General features: G+C 40.5%; 1 protein-coding gene across 1 annotated transcript in view; it reads right to left on the bottom strand.

The window, feature by feature from the left end:
- Positions 1 to 772: 772 nt before the first annotated feature.
- The window catches only part of LOC131466057 (espin-like protein), a 23,281-nt gene continuing 6,251 nt past the window's right edge, over positions 773 to 17,802 (bottom strand). Inside the window, exons 3-11 of the mRNA XM_058639120.1 lie at positions 17,351 to 17,537; positions 16,717 to 16,899; positions 16,496 to 16,627; positions 7,757 to 7,909; positions 6,814 to 6,904; positions 6,504 to 6,676; positions 5,150 to 5,314; positions 2,109 to 3,040; positions 773 to 1,520 (exon numbers count right to left, since the gene is read on the bottom strand). Coding sequence (XP_058495103.1) covers positions 989 to 1,520; positions 2,109 to 3,040; positions 5,150 to 5,314; positions 6,504 to 6,676; positions 6,814 to 6,904; positions 7,757 to 7,909; positions 16,496 to 16,627; positions 16,717 to 16,899; positions 17,351 to 17,537 — 2,548 coding nt within the window. The 3' untranslated portion in view covers positions 773 to 988. The remainder of the gene's footprint in view (positions 1,521 to 2,108; positions 3,041 to 5,149; positions 5,315 to 6,503; positions 6,677 to 6,813; positions 6,905 to 7,756; positions 7,910 to 16,495; positions 16,628 to 16,716; positions 16,900 to 17,350; positions 17,538 to 17,802) is intronic.

Genomic DNA, 17,802 nt, shown 5'->3' with positions numbered 1-17,802 from the left:
ATGGCCAATTTAATAGGTACACCTGTTCAACCACCACACAGCAGTAACTCACCGAAGTTAGGTATGCAGACCTGGTCAAAACAACCTGCTGAAGTTCAAACTCAGACAGAAAGGAGATATTTTGGAGTGTGTCCTTTTCAGAAACTGCTGATTTACTGGGAGTCCCAGTCACAACCATCTGTAGAGTTTACAGAGAAAGGTCAGAAAGGTCATTTGTTACAACCAAGGTCTGCAGACGACCATTTCTGAATGCAAAACACAATGAACCTCAGAGCAGATAACCTACAGCAGCAGAAGGCCACAACACGTGTCTCTTTATAAGGTGTCCTGTGTAAAGCTGTTTGGTAGTGACAGAAAGTTGTTAAAAGTTTCCCACAGAAGGAAAACCTCCAGATTTACTCACTTTTTTGGCTAAAAAGGATTCAGACAAGGAGAGAAACAAGACCAGGGTTATTATTGTGCTGGCATTTCCACAATGAAAACCGCTATCAGCTGCAAAAGGACCACAAAGTGACTCTAACCTTCATACATCATGTGACATGTGATGTCTTACTGGCTTTAGTTGTCATTGCTTTTGTTTTGATTTGACATGCATGGTTAACAGTTTTCATTAAACTGAAATCACACTAGTTTCCTCAACGTGATCTCTTCAGATACAGGGCTGGAAAGTGAAATCATCACATTTAAAACCGGAACTATCCTGAAAAATACTGAAATATCAAAATAAAGTATAATCTAGATTATCACAATTTAACAACATGGTCCAAACCTGTGGAGTTCATGACTTTTAATATATTAGCATAAGCATATTAAAATACAGTATAAAATTAACAAAATGAAACAAATGTCAGACAAAAGTAAACAAGGCTCAAATTCTAGCAGTACTTGACAATTGCTAGAGACAGTTCAAGTCACAATATCCAGCTCTACCTTCATCTACCTACAAAACATTAAAAATATACATATAAAAAATGTAACACAAAGAAAACTACTCAAAATCAAAAATCTCTGCCTCTTTCTCTTTCCAAAAAGCAAAACTGCGGTCGATGTATTTACAAATTTCTTCATTGCTGAAACTAGAAATATCCGTGCCCTTACAGAGTGTCCCCTCATCGGGCGTAGGTGTCTGCACAATGACTTTAGGGACCTGTCTGACATCTGGGAGGCTATGTTTCACCACCTCTGCAGTGATTTCGGGTTGACTCACAGCGTTTCCGAAGAACTTGACTTTAATGTCCTCAAAGCCGTCAACCCACTCGCGATTTCCGGCCTCAATGTCCTGTATGACGGCTTTGTGGAAGTCCCTGACCAGCTCCCAGGGGAAGCTGCCGATGTGGTCGAACACCTCGAAGCACAGCAGGTGTCTCATCTTGCGTTCGTCCACCGGCAGATCCAACTCCAGGATGTGAAAGTAGCCCAGCATGAAGAGATCCAAGGTCAGGTTGTCGTACTCCACAGGCACGCCGTCCACACGAGGAAGGAACTGCTCTGGAGAGTAGAGAGCCTTCTCCCTGTGGAGCCTGAGGAAACACTGCATGTTTATTCACAGTGTGCTTCTTTTTCTTCTTTAATAACTGGTCACAGCATTTAAAAGTCAAATGTTTGGAAACATAAGGATCCCCTCACTATTTATCAAGCTTTTGCATAGCCATGTTGGTTGGTGTGATTTGTCCTGGCACAGACCAGGACAGTGCAAACACTAACTCATTTTTATTCATGTATTTTAGGTCTGCTCCCATCATATCTATGGGTTTTTAGGTCTTAGGTCACAGGATTGGTTTTAATTGTCAGTTCTGTTAGTCAGCTCCCTGTGACTGGATCGATCTGTTAAATGACCTAAAACTGCCCTGACCTTGCAAGGCTGGTTTTCCACGAACAGACAGTAGGGGGTGTGAAGCTGGTCCCAGTTAAATAAGGGTAAAAATCCTGCATAGTTCCACTTTAAGTCCAGAGTCTAATCACACATCAAGTAATTTGACAAAATAACATTCCTTTTTGCTTAACATAATCTCTTTGACATATGAAACAGCTGAATAAATGCTAGATTCTTTAAATAATCTTTTGGGAAAACATAGGATAGTAAATTCTGAAGTTCATTTCAGCCTTACCTGCGTATCTGTCTGGACGGGACACTGGAGATCATGCTCCTCCAGTTCCCCAGCATCTTGTTGACGGCGCTCCTCTGTTTGAAGAAATGTCCCAGAGAACTGTTCATCATCTTGGACTGGTCGCTCTCCACGCTGCCTGTACGGTCTGACCCAGATCTGTCGCCCGCTCCCACGCTCACAACGCTCACCCTCCTCTGCGTCACGGCGTAGGCAGATTTCTTCCAGTGCCCTAAGAAGAGCACAACGATCCGCTCTTTTCTCAGGCTGGTGGTCTCCAGGACGTCTGCGACATTTATGTCAATGCCGGAGTCGCTGTTGTGGTCTGTTTCCTTGGCTGGAATTAACGTTTTAGTCTGTTTATGCTGCTCTGCTGTCATGAGCTCTGTGGGTGAATTTAACACGACAGCCTCTTCTGGCTCGATTGACAGCGGTGAATCCTGCATCTCAAAGTTAGACTTCAGAGTCCTCACAGAAACTCCAAACTGATGGATTTCATCCTCTATCCTCTCTCTGCGTCCTCTGATGGAGTTCTGTCTGTCGGGAGTCTGGGAGAACACGGTGATCAGGTCAGTGTTGGGCATCTTACAGTGAGGCTGGTCATTCAGGTTGGTCAAGAGCAGAGACATGCTCTGTACGATGCCAGAGATGCGACCACACCACATGGGGAGGGGAACTTGACTGGTGAAGTTTCTGAACTGTGTGTTGACGGTGATGTTGACTATCGGTGCGGGCAGGATGTGCCTGAGCTCCTCGGCGAGTCGAGCTAGCTCCAGCTCGTAGCCTTCACTTTTCCTCTGCATGTAGACGCTGGCGATCTGCTGCTCCAGATAGATGAGGTCATCCTCGGTCAGCAGCTCACCAAAAGGCCCCAGGATGGCGTTGTGAGCTTGGGAGTACCTCCAGCTGACTTTAACGAATCTGTTCCCGTTCTCCTGAAAGATGGCAGATAAAAACGCAGCGTGTCATATTTAATTATTTAAAGTGCAACGAAACCCCTAAACTGCCCTGTTCAAGTGAAAGCCAGAGCACTATTTTTGTCTGACATGACAACATTTTGTTTAATAAATCGAAATGATTGTTGAGATAACGTTCCTTTATGTTCGGTCTCCTACTGAGCCGTACTTCATTCTTAAAAGGAGGCCGTGACATAGGTATCTAGTAATGTTATTTGTTGATCCAGGTGCAAATTATTAATGTTGATACAACGTGCAAGGCTCATTGTCCCAGATTCCCAAATACTACACAAACAGGGATTATGGTCTGTTTGGTGCATCTCAATTGTGTAAGATATACAGTAGATGTAAGATGTTTTCATACACATATGATTAAAATACTTTTTTCCTTCCCCCGTTGATATTTAATTTGATGGAATTAACATCTATATTTCACGGAGTATTAGGCCAGCCAAAAAAATATTAATAATCCAGCACAAGGGGAAAAAGCAGGCAAGAAAAAAAAAAAAAAAGTCAGGCAAAAAAAAAAAAATACGGCACAAGAAAAAGAAAAAAAAAGTCAAGCAAAAAAGAAAAATCCGACACAAGAAAAATTAAAAAAAAAAGTCAGGCAAAAAAGAAAGATCAAACAACTTGATCAGTTGACTTATTGTATCTTGTGATACAACATACCCTCTCTGGACGCAGTGCAACCATCGGTACCCCTGCATCTGCCCAGCTATTTCATTTTGTATGAATGCGGCCACCTCCTCCAAGTTTGTATGGTTTATCCTCCTGAACAAACCAAGTTTCTGACACAGTCTCTTCAGCGTCCTAATACTTATCACCACAATGTGTTTATGAGCCGAAAGAGAAAGAATTTCCTTATTATTATAGCCGATTCTGAAGGACCACGTAATCGACGCGTCTGTAGAGGCAGCCATGGCCATCGACTATAGTACTTTGATATTTTCTAAATTAATTTATCTTTATATCGGCTATAGTGATTTTTATTTTTCTTGTGCCGGATTTTTTTTTTTTTTGCCTGACTTTTTTTTTTTTCTCGTGCCATATTTTTTTTATTTTTTCTTCTTGTGCCAGATTTTTTTTTTTCTTTTGCCTGACTTTTTTTTTTTTTTTTTTGGCTGGCCCTAATACTCCTTCGTAATATCTACATTCTTTCTTTTTGTGGCATTAACCACTGGCAATCAAAGGGTAGTTAAAATTGTTGAATTATTTTGTGCCACAGATTCTTGTTCTAGTGACATCTTTACATCGTATGAATACAGCGGACATACTGCTTGCTTTTATATACGTCTATGCATGTGAACATCGCAGTTTCCTGCCATAATGGTGTTGCTTTGGTTCAAGTGTTACATGATAGGATTGCGTGACGTCAGCAATCCAAGTGCTATTTAATAAACTGGGGATGAACCAGCCTAATACAGCTTTAATTCACCATTATTTTGCAATTCATGGTGTATACCAATTCACTAACAGGGAAACGGCCTGTCATGGGATCACAAACGCTATAATGAGCAAAAAAAAACCAATACAGCAATTTCTGAATATAAAAAAATAAGGAAATATGTGCAGTAGGAATTACATTTCAATGTGTTTATGTGCAGAAAACATGCAGATAATCGAGAGTAATTTCTTGTTTTGTTACCAGAAAATATAAAACAATAATATTACTCATCACAGACACACACACACACACACACACAAACATCATTCCAACGGACAAAAGGATCAAATTCGATTTGCTTGCTCTAAATGAAAAACAGTCCAAAAGTAAGACAGTGACTATTAAACAAGAGAAGGAAAAGCAGCAGGTCCTCATATTTTGGAAAACAGAACCAAAGCATTTTTGCTTTGAAATGACTCTTTGAATGATTGATTATCAAAATAGTTTCTGTTGAATAAAAGCACCACTCCTTCAGCTCCTCTGTTTTATGTTTTTTTTTTTCACCGAAACACCACCAGCCAAAGTAAAATCAGGTGAAGACGACGGGAAGATGTGAAGCTCGGTACATTTAATGAATCAATGTGTCCAACAGTTTCATGAACCTGCATGTCATGAGGATCACACCAGACACAAGACATTACCTTCCTCCTCTGATCCTCCTCATCCAGCAGCCTGGCCTGCAGCTGTCGCACCATCACTTGTCTCTTCCACTCAGCGATGGGACGGCCTTTCTCGTCGTGGGTGGGCACCAGGTAGTCGATGTCGGACAGGTTCGCCTCCTCAGTGGGCAGGACCACCATTTTATTCTGCAGAGAATGAACATGCTGTTGGTATTCTAGCTGCTGTTCACGTTTGAGGTAAAAGGGAGGAATCACTAACAAGTGATCTTTCACAGGTTTACAGATCAACCACATCACCCCTCTGATACTCTCACTGCAATGGTAACCTGTCTCCTTTAGATTAGATTTTCAAGTTATTTCACTTGTAAATATAGTTTTAAACAATTGAGCCCCCTCTGATATCTACATGGTCTTTCTTTTTATGACCAAAAAACCCCGCTCTTAGATATCCGACCCGCCAATGAAGTCAATAAGGAAGTAAGAATATATAGAATAGCCACCAGGGGGCGATTCCACTGGTTGCAAAAATAACTCCTTTGAATAAAAGCTTCTACTTCTGACTTTATTTCTAATGCCAGTAAACATCTCCCGAGAAGTTATTGGTCTCAATCACGAGTTTCAGGTCCTCTTCGATATATAAACCATGATGTCAGTTTTGTAAATTATGTTCCCGTTTAGAGGAAAATAGAAGATATAGCGTGACCCATGAGTGAACGCCAGTGTGAGAGTTAGTATAATCCACTAGGAACCTGGTTCTGGACATTTGTGAACTTCTGGTTACAAAACGTCAACAGAATGATGACCAAGTCGTGATCTGGAGGCTTCAAAACAACAGTTCCATTCTCTCACAACCAGAGTGTCATCACTATTAACAGCTTATTATGATTTAAATATAAATCATATTTAAAAGAGCTGTTTGAAGGTTTGTTTTTATTTGACTGTTTAAATCACCTTGGGTTTTACATTTAGATTATTATGATAATTATTAGGTTTGACAAGACAAGTTCGCTTTCCATTTGGCTGCGTGCTGCCCACTTTCATGATGATACAATTAAAACAATGAAATCAAGCTTACAATAAGACCATGTGTTAATTAAAGATTAATAAGAGGCTTTTCTTTAAATATACATTTAAACAAGTGATTTAAAAGATGTCACTTATACAGCGAGCCTCAGAACCTTGGGCGGTGAGTTCAAGAGCAGGTGAACCGTGACCATAAAAGCTCTGTCGCCATTTGTCTTGAGGATCTGAGGCTGTGAACGAGCTCATAAGGGAGACACAACTCAGGAATGTAGCTGAGAGCTAAGCCGTATTTAAAACAGAAACATCTTAAAGTCCATATTCAGAGGTGAGGTGAAGCTTGCTGTTTGCTTACTGCTTGTCCAGTGAAGGCTCCCGACACCCCCGACTGCTTCAGAGATGTAATGGACTTCATGTTCCCAAACAGATTCTTTTCAGACAGGAAGTTTGCGTCAGGCAACATCATCTTATCAGCGGAGACATTTGTCTTACTCCCAGCTGCCTTGGGCTGAGTGAAACCTTTAATAACTGAGATAGAAATCATAGCCGTTCTCTGTACAGTGGTGCACTTTAATAACACAGAGCAGGGACTTACAGAAACCACACAATGCATGTATGCAGTTTGTTATAGTGTTAAATGACATGAATGGAGATTCTCCACTTACCAGATGTTGCAGTCTGAACCTGCTCTATTCTGTGGAGGATGGCTGACGGTTGAGGGTATCTGGCCTGTGGAGACTCCTCACTCTCAGGTTCCTAGTTTGGAAAACAAACACTGCATTTATTTCACCAGGAGCACACGGTAGAACAGTGGCTATGATTGCTGTGCCACTGGTTCGAATCCCGGTTCAACCAAGGGCCTTTCTGTGTGGAGTTTGCATGTTCTCCTCATGTGTGTGGTTTTTCTTCAGGTTCTCCAGTTTCCTCCCAGTCCAAAAACATGTAGAGGTAGAAGTGGACACTCTAAGGCAGGGGTCTCAAACTCAAATGACCTCTGGTCAGTCGGGGGCCAGTCAAGTAAAAAAAAAAGCCCAACTTTTTTTGGGAAAAGCAACAGTTGCGGTGGACAATATGAACTCAAAATTATATATCAATATGCCATATTAATTCCTTTTTTTATATGTACTCTATTGCCACGTGTGAGCTTTTCCGTCTTTTCCGTCTTCTTTCTTTTATCCATTATTCTGTACAGCACTTTGGTCCACTGTGTTGGTGCTTTACAAGTGCTTTACAAATAAAGTTGGATTGGATTGGATTGGATTGGATAATTTCAAAATATAAACTTGTGCTTATTTTAATATGGAACAATCAAAAAAAACATATTTATGATGCAAACTTAATCTATTAATTTAAAAATAAAAACATATAGAAATGACTTGATATTGTTTGGAGGGCCACATGAAATCGATTGGAGGGCCACATGTGGCCCCCGAGCCGCAACTTTGAGACCACTGCTCTAAGGTGTGAATATGAAAGTGAGTGGTTGTTGGTTGTTGCTGTCCAGGACATGCCCCCCCCCCCCCCCATGGGGATTCAAACCTCAGATTATATAATAAAAATGTAAAATGATTACAAATGTAGAAATAAAAACAGATTTCCAGACTTTACCTTCAAACTATCCATGGGTGTGTTTGTGCTGCAACTGTCGCTGCGTGTGTCACTCAGGCTTCCGTAGTAGTCTTTCCTGCTTTGCTGCAGCAACACAGGAGGCTTCACTTTCTCTCCTTCCTCCACTGAAGTGATGATCTCAATGTTATCTGCCTGCAAATACACACAAACAAGACCAAACATGGTCAGCTTATTGAGATTGTTCTTCACACAGTCAACAAAAAGCACATACTTAAAAATCTGACCTGCCATTGAAGCTGGGTCACAGCACACATACTGTAACACTCTCTCTCTCTCTCTTAGATAAATCTGTTCCTGTGACTAATTCAACCTTGGTTTGATTATAGTGATGTCTCAGTGCCACCTGGAGAAGGGGTTTCTGCATATTTTCCAATTTAGAAGTTAACACGACTGAAACAAGTGCATCAGCTGAATGAGGGAAAACTGTGTGGGATCACAGAAAGCCTTGAATTAATTCAGATTCGTTTTTATTTTGGCATTTCTGCCTTTATTTCACAGTCACAAGATGCAGATAGACAGGAAACAAGAGGGGAGAGGGGAGAGGGGAGAGGGAACCAGCAAAGAACAAAAGATCATCACCACCATAAATCTTTCATCAGAATCCTTCTTTTTACTTTTCACTGCTTTACTTTCTGGACTTTGTACAACTTCAGACTTAAGTGTGGAAACAAACTGGCCTGCAAAACTGTATTTAATAGTATGTCAATAATATAGTATGCATTCAGGATGATAAGAGAGAATTTGTGTGGATTATTATCTGTCAGTCAATATAAAATGTTAGGGTTAACTACAAGTGGTTTACAATAAGTTTTTATTTCAGGTTCCCATATGTGGTTTCATTTCTCTTCTGTTATTCACTCTTTAGTTTGAAGACAAAACACGACAAGACAAGAGTTAAATTTATACTTATTAATTAGCATAATCTTTAGTTGCAGCCCTTAATTCTACTGCTTATGTAAGTACATGAGTTTATATGTGGAAGTGATACAGTAGGTTGTATTTTTTTTATATAGTTAATCCAAAATGTGCTTTAGTCCATTTAATTCTATGAAAAAAAAAAAGAAGAAATTAACACATATGGTGAAAGAAATGAGGTAACATGGAACAAATGGAAACTAACACATGAAAACATCTTACAGCCTCAGGACATGAACTACGAGTCCTGGTACAGTGAGCAACCCTGAATAATTGGCAGTATTTCACACCGAGCTGGGAAGGATGTAGGATGTATGGAACCATTTATATCCCCTTTAATGAACCTGTATTGTCCTAATGCACTCCATGTAGAAAGCATATCAAATTCAGCTCTCAGAGGACATTATTAGTAACCGGGACATCAAAGGCAGCTTAATATGCTGCTCAGTGCTGTTGTGCTTTGCGTCCACGAGGTGGTCCTTACCATTTCCTCTCACACTTTGATGTGGAACAGCACGGAATATGCTGTGACACTGCTCAGGCGGAGGGATAAACTTCCCCGAAGTTGTGCAACCCATAAATAGATAAACAAGGGAGCGTGATTCCTTTGTGACCCTTCTCGTAACAGTTCAACGTCCTAGGAGCTACAGTGAACCGGCCCTTGTGCTTGTGCGTGTGTGTCTAATTAGACCCAGTGGCTCGAGCGCATTTGGTTTTCATCAGCACCCCATCACAATTGCCACGCAGATACAGAGAGCCTAACCCTGTTTCTGGCCTGGATCCACTCTCCCTCTATCAAAGACCGCAAAGACCCCGATCACAACAGATTAGGAGCCAAGAGTTAAGAAACAGCTACTCAGTGCTGTCCCATTGTCAGATATGCGGCACCAGTACTCTGCGGTCTCTGTGGGTCGAGCCACGGGAGAGTTTCACTATTTCAGTGTATTTAAGAAACATGTCTTGTAATTCTGCACTCTGGATTCAATCACTAAAAACAACCTGTTTCCCTGTGAAATATTCATGTTCTTGGTGATAAATTGCAACATGGAATGTATACAATGGGTGGACATTATACACAAAGCGTGACAGTGTAAATACATGTCCACTCACATGTTGAAATACTCCCAGGTTTCCTGCATGGAGGTATTGTAAAAGCTTGTGAGGCTAATAAATGACGGACGCGGTCTCTTTGCCAACAATTACACTTTTCTGTGTCGACTGTTGCTAAACATGACAATATTTGACTACTTCACACTAAAATAAGATTTAAAAAAGAAACAAAAAAAAAAAAGGTAGGCAGAAAAAAATCAAGTCCAATTAACAATGAAGCCGCAGTGTTAGTCATGCTTAACTGTAAGAAGCCACATCTGATCAGAACATTTGTAAAACACAGCCAACATCTGTCAGCCTGGGCCTTTTGAAAAGAAATGAGCAAAGTTTCCTTTCATTTGACCAAAAACAATGTACTACTGTAGCTAAACATGACACTTTTGGACTATTTTAAGCTAAAATGTTGTCACAATTGCTGCAGCAGAAACTCTATCGAGAAACAGATTACATTTCATAAGACGTGAGGGAACAATCATGTCAAGTTTGCAAAAATCAACAATTACCAATGAGGCTTGGTGATTTGTACATCTAGAAAACAAAGGTTTTATTCCTGCCAAACTATTGTTACTATTGGTCCAGTTTGGGAACAGTTTTATCTCTTTTTACTTAGTTTCATGATGCTTTTATTGCACATATCATCATGTTTGTCAAAGGAAGCCACTGTCTTAAAACTGCAAAAACAAAGCTATCTATGACTACAAATAAAGTGACGTGACAATTATATCAAAATTAAATTAAAAAAATAAATAAAGGAGTGACCAATGTGCAAACATAAACTACCACTGAGGCTGTGAAAAGCCAAATTTCATCTGAAAATTGGCAAAACACAACCAAAACATGTATGCCTGAGCCTTCTGAAAACAAATTTTCCTTTCAAGCAAAGTTTCCTTTCATTATAACCAAAAAAAGGTACTACTGTAGCTAAACATGGCAATATTTGACTCTTTCATATTGATTTACAGTGATTACAATCAATAAATAATGTGATCAAACTAAATAACTGTAACTACTGCTGGAAATGAATGTTTATCTAGAAAGAGAGCAAGGTTAACATCGAGGTGGGGGAAAACTTTTTATTCTTGCCAAAGTATTGTTATTATTGGTCCAGTCGTTCTCTTTGGGAGCTTTTTCCCCCTTCTTTTTTTTTAACTTAGTTTCATGATGCTTTTACTTCACATATTATCATGTCTGTGCTGTCTGGACGATGTTTGCCAAAGGAAGCCACTGTCTTAGAACTGCAAAAACAAAGCTACATAACTACAGTATGTTAAAAAATAAAGTGACTGGACTAAAATATCATGATGATATTCAAAAAAACAACAATGAATGAAACATGAACTACCACTGAGGCTGGAGTGGGAATGTTAGTCATGCCGAACTGTAAGATGCCACATCTGATGAGAAAAAAACGGTACAACAAAGCCAAAACATGTGTCAGCCTGGGCCTTTTTAAAAGAAATTACCAAACTTTCCCTTCAATTTACCAACATGATTACTCAACCTGTCCAGTAATGTAATTATAGGCAAATGCTAACAGGAAAGTCATTAAATAAAGCACAAAAAAGGCATAGAAAGCAGTGTAATGAGTATAAAAGTGGTCAATAAAGCGTTGTTAGAGTTACTAACCTTCTTGATTAAATTCTCTCAGCTCACACTGGTGCGACTCAGTGTAACTCCAGAGGCGCTGACTCATGCAGGTGCTGTCCCGTGTTCAGGGGAAGCCACTCTGTTTGAGGATGTACCGCTATCTCAAGATCACACACACCATCATCATCAGCGTCTCTGCCAGTGACCAAGGGGACACCAGCCAATAAACAATAAACTCTGATCGGAGGAAAGCCGTGAATTATTAAGTGAAAGGATAGGATGGCCGGTAATGTCACTAATGCAGGGATGAACCAATGGCCACGGTGTTGCACGAAAGGAGGTATCAGCGGAAGACTTGTCAAAGCAGCAGCAAAACAGACATTTTATCCACGTGTGGTCAGGAGATCTTTCCACTTGGGACAATTGAACAATGTAACTAAATGATTCAACCTTTTTTTTTTTTTTTTTTTTGGAAAAGTGTGACAGTGGAAATAGAAGGCGACACCGTGAGCATATACATGAAGGGATTTGACTGTTAATGAAGTCAACAGCAGACGGAGTCATGTGACACACTGGCTTTTACCCTTCAGGATTTTTCTAAATCAAAATTATTTACCACTCTTTTCTTTTTTTTACTTCTATTGTATTTATATTTGACTTTATATATTTATGACTTGATATTTTCTAAACGACATGTTTTCCACCTGGTATTAAAACAATTCTTATCTTATCTTATCTTCAGCGATGGGGAAAAATCTACAAACCTATCCATACAATATCTAAAAGTAAATAGGAGTCTGTATTAAACAAATCAAATGACGTCTTGATACAGAATAAACATTGTTTTTCTTCATGCGAATCATATCGCCCCCTTTCTTTGCAACTTAAACATGCACAAAACTGTTTCCAATAATAAAACCCCACAGAAATTGTATTTTCTGTGCTCATTTTTCATGGTTGTGGAAAAATTGGTTCAACAGCGCCCCCTAACATCATACCTTCTTTTTTTGTTCTCGAGGTACCAAATTCAGTATCAGGTCTAAACAAGCAATAACGTCTCTTGGAGCTATTGGTGCCTTTTTAGTTGCAGTCAGAAGCTGGAATTACCGAGGTCATGAACGCCCCGTGAAATCGGATTTCCAACTCGTAATCTCGGAGCAACCTCACCAACCGGATCTCAGAGGCGGGATTTAGAGAGTGGATAAATCAAATTACACAAAACTGCACGAGACGACAGGCCAAGGTAACGCTGCACTGTGAGCGCTGTGAGAGTGACTGCATTAAGCGGAGCTGTTCACCACCTGCAACATTGCTGCCAAACTATAAAAGTGTCATATCTTGATACATAAAGCACATTTTTATATTCTAAATGACAATTTTCTCGCCTCAAATGATCTTAAGCCTGGGTTTTCCAGTATTTTTAGACATATAAATACATACACACCTCATGATCACAAGTACAGAGTCTCTAAGTCCCTCCTCTGTCTTGGTACTGTAACTGTTTTACTGTTTACTGTTTCACAGTCGTACATATGGTACTGTTTAATTTGAACTAGATATAGCCAACACTGGCTAGCCTGAGATGTGTTTACGACTTCTTAACTGGAACGCTGTGAACTTGGGGTTGACTTCACACACAGTTCTGACTTCAGAGTTCTGATATAAATGGAATGCAACATTCTAAATCCAAAAGGAAGTCAGATATTTAGATTTTTGTGTTGTTTATTTTGGCATTTTTGTACTTGAATATCGAAGGCGTGGCTGTGCCATGGTGTCGTATTTTGCAGTTTTTGACGCCTGGGAAACAGGAAGTTGCTATAATTGAGTGATTCGCGAGCAGCTTTCTTCAGGGTCTTCTTTCCTCTTCTAGATTTAACTGGCAAAATTACATTTTGTCCAAAACCCAATGGCCTTCATAATTACTTGGCATTACTTGTGACTCAAAATCACTTCATCAAAGTATCATAAAATCATTTTACGACTATCAGCTAATTGTGGAAGCTTTATAGAGATTTTTACACACTTGTAGAGCTGAATATGTCGGTTGTGGGAAAAGATCTGCTATAGATTTGATAGAAAGACCAGTCCGTGATTCATGTTACAGGTTCTGCAGTTGAGACAAAGCAGGGCAAGTAAAAATATGTTTGAGCTCCAGTTTTGTTTTCATCGTAAAAACACAACAGAGTGATGGATGGTGTTTCCTCTGTCTTCGTATTCTAAAAATACCCTCCTCAAACAACAGCGTCTTTGGCTGAACTGCCGCGAATGTTGTGTGAGAAGTAAACCTCAAGCCACACTGTTCGTTTGATCGCGGCTGTTTCTGAGCAGAGGAAGAGAGGTCGACAGTGTGGAACGAGTCTGACATTATTTTGCAAGTGATCCAAACGGAGAGAGAGGCCAAATACACACAGCTCTCTCTGGTCAATGTCCCGATCCATTTAGGTCGCTGCTCGGAAATGAGATTATCTGACTGATACTCTAGAACCAATGAAACCTGTGCTGGACGCAGCACTTTACAAATGCGAAACACCGCCAGAAATGTAATTAAAGCATGTCTCATTGTACAGCTCATCTCTGTCATGTGAGGTTTTCTGGGTATTGCGTGCAGTTTTCCAAATATTCTTAGGATTTAAAAGAATGAACTGATATCCCACGCAGTCTATCAGATGATCCCATTGTTCACATCAAGCCTTAGTTTGTGTTCAACTCATACACTCACTGCCAAGAAACATAATACACCATTCTGTCTGCTACCAACAGTAGCGAGGTGACAATCATAGCACTTTCAAAAGTCCCTGGAAAAAAAAAAACCCACACATGACACACAATCAAACGTGTGTTTGAAGCCAATGACATCCTGCTCTCCGAGTCCACACAGGGATAGAGTTTCCGGTTCCAGGCATCAGAATGGTAAAAACGCTGAAACTTAAGCTTGTGGATCTCATAACGGGCTCAGCCCCCGGGCCCTCCACCTGAGCCGCAGGAGAGGGGAAACTGATAGGCCCTTAGCTGCCGGCGGCTGCGGCTGTGTTGGATGCCACAGCGGACCCTGCGTTAATTAGCCCTCTCCATTGTTGAAGGGAGGATTCTTTCTAAGGAAGAGCTCATTAGCAACCACGCCTCACTGGCTGCCCGTCATCATCCTCTTCATGTATGAGTGCTGCTCTTCACCGCTGACTTATTTATGGCTTCTCCTGCCTGACACCTTTCATGGCTCCGTCTAGTCTGCGCTATTGAGTTTAAGTGTGACAGGGTGAGACAATGAACCTGTGGACTACACCTGCAATGATTATCCAATTAAGAGATAATAAATCCATTGCTAACTATTTTGAGTTAATTCATCTGTTTGAAGGGTTTTCTCTCTTTTTTTGGACCTAGTTCACACTAATGAGTGTATTTTTGAAAACCTTCTGGCCTGGCCACATACACCATATTCACTAAGTTCTCAAAAATATTCTTCCAACACACAAAAACACAAAAAGCACCGTTATGAGCTGTCAGACAAGGCTATACTACCATAACTATAAAGCTTTGTTGCTGGACAAAATGTCACATCCTGTTCTGGCGGTCAACACAACAATAGCACGCTGCAGGAAAGCGGAACCATTTGTTTGGACTGATAATGAGGTCGAACTTTTCCTCAGCATCACACTCAAATCCAAAGTTCACAAAACATCCGATACCATTACACAACTCACCTGGTAAACAAATGTGATGATGTCACACACTGACATCAAACAGAGGAGACACCAGGGCACAGTGTGAGGTTACGAGCCAAAACCTCTGTCTTCTCTCTCTTTGCACATGTACACTGAGAAAGTAGTGTGAAGAATTTTGATGTTGTCAGCTAGGTCCATTTAAAATGTATTTCAAAATGTGCATTTATGTATGTTTTCATTAACTGCTGATAAGGAATCATTTGGAGTTTACGAAGATAAGCAGTAGGTGGCTTAAAAATCCATGTCACTACAGAAGGACAAGAGAGCGCAACTTCACAGAGAGCATCAAAGAGCATCAGTAGATGTTCATATACGGTGGCTATATTTGTTTTTTTCCAGTACAGCGAAAGGCTGAAGACAGAGGCAGGACATTTCTAAACTTCATCCATTATGAGCTGAATCTGTTTCCATTGCACTTATTCGCATTTATCTTTTATTGATATGACAACTTTATGCACCTCCCTCATGCATAAAAAAAACCTTTGTGCCATATTTTAAGACCTTTTCTTTGGGTTTCCATTGAGGTTTTTAAGTGCAAAATAAACCAACCTTTCATTGATTGACTCTTTTCCTTTTTACTATTTTCTGTTATTTCATGGATGAAACAACTAATTGGTTAATCAAAAACATTATCGACAGATTAATCAAAGTTAACAGTAATCATCAGTGGCAGCCCTACAATGGACAGCTGCAAGACTTTAAAGTTCAAAAAGTGAACTGTGAGGGTGGTCTCCATGGGCTGTTAATAGCATTCACTGTTTTCTATTTAAAATCAGCTCAGCATGATCACATGTCAGTATCAGTATCAGTATCAGCTGTAAACCTAGTTATTATGCATGTTTTTCAGAGCAAAACAAAAAAAAAATCATGATATAATGTATCAAAGCAACATGTACGCACCACACTGGCCAGGTTTCACTGCTGTGACTTAAGCAGCACCAACACAAACAAGGTGTTAAATATTCATCAATCACATTAAGGAGCGCTGTGCTTTCCACACAAAACAAAAGGGCTAATCTGAGAGAGTCCCGCAAAGCAAACTGAGAATGAAGAATCACCTCCGGCACTCACGGCATCATAGCGTGTAATGCCTTATTAAACACAAAAGCCATCATTCTCCACTTCCGCAGAACTCTTTAACTGAGAGCATAGCAATCAGGCTGAGTGGAGCAGAACAGGACAGCGTTGGCCCGAGTCAAATATGTGTCACAAAAGAAGAAAACGATTCACGGAGGTTCCAAGATCTTCCAGATGTTTGCTGTTGACCGTGTTCCCTAAACTGCATGTAGCTTTGATTTTCATGCCAAGGTAAACAGCTGGGCAGTTCTGACACAGACACAAGGCAAGAAAATAAAAGGTGCTGGTGAGAGAAAGAGAGAGTGCTTACTTTTGCCTCAATGGCACGGAGATATCTGGCACATTCATAGTGTCCGTTGTACTCTGCCAAATCTGCAGCTGTAAATCCATCAATGTCTTGATGTGAGGGGTTTGCTTGATTGGCTAACAGGATTCTACAGCACTGAAAGAAGGCGTAAGACAGAGTGAGAGGAAGAGGAAACATCGATGCATCATTTTATACATGAAAGGATGAGGAAACTTATGTCTGACCTCCAGCTCTCCATTCTCTGCAGCATCATGAAGTGGGGTCCCTCCCCAGTGATCTTTGATAACCTTTGAACCCAAGTGAAGAAGCGTCTCCAAGATGCAATAGTGCCCCCTGCTGGCAGCAAAGTGCAGAGCAGTGGCTCCATCCCTGTCCTGGCAGGATATGTTGACATCCGTGCAGGTCACCTGCATGTGGATAAATGCACAGGAAACAACAGATTTAACAAACATGAATGATTCTGTATGGATGCAGTGACAACACATTACTGATTATAGCCACTTAACATTAATCTACAGACTTTAGAAGCTGCTGCTCTATTGTTTTTTAGAGCCATGGTTCTCAAACTGTGGTATGCAAGCTTCCTCTGGTAGGAAAATCAAAAAATTCTGTTCTACTGTACCAGGGTATGTGATCGGAGTGAAGCTAAGGAATTTTGACTAGAGTGCGTAGAAAATTAAACAAGAAAATAAAGTCATAATTGAACATTTTGCTTTTGAAATTGATATTGTTCTTCACATGTATGTCACTGCAAAAATACAGACAACTGAAACTTGGGGAATTGAATGGAGTCAAATTGCCGAAGTGACAGTAGTGAATGGAATCATGAGAGCAGTGAAGATGCACAGCCATACTGACCAGCCACTCCACCACAGCATGATGACCCATGTGAGATGCAGCGTGCAGGCACGTCATGCCATCGTGCGCCCTCAGGTGGACGTCCGCGTCACAGTCCTTAACAAGGTACTCGACAACATGGAGGTGGCCTTCTTGGCAGGCCAGGTAGAGCGGGGTCGCACCCATACCGGTCTGGTGGTTCACACACCTGTAATCCAACATGAGTGGGTAAAGGAGTAAGGATTATTCAAAATGTCATCACTGGTGTGGGATTTTCAAATGATCTGTTGGTTAAGAACAAGCGTGAAAGTGGTCTAGTGTTTTTTTTAAACTCCACCATGGATGACCTCTGTCAAACTCAAGATTCAACTGTGTTCTGCCTGTGAAACAGCGGCTTTCAAGACAAGTGTGAGTATCTGATCAATAATATATCTGAACATACATTCATTCATTCATTGTGTACTACATGAGGG

This window comes from Solea solea, chromosome 9 (assembly GCF_958295425.1).
Source record: "Solea solea chromosome 9, fSolSol10.1, whole genome shotgun sequence".
In the NCBI taxonomy this organism is placed as follows: Eukaryota; Metazoa; Chordata; class Actinopteri; order Pleuronectiformes; family Soleidae; genus Solea; species Solea solea.
This window is presented reverse-complemented; position numbering and strand designations above follow the sequence as displayed.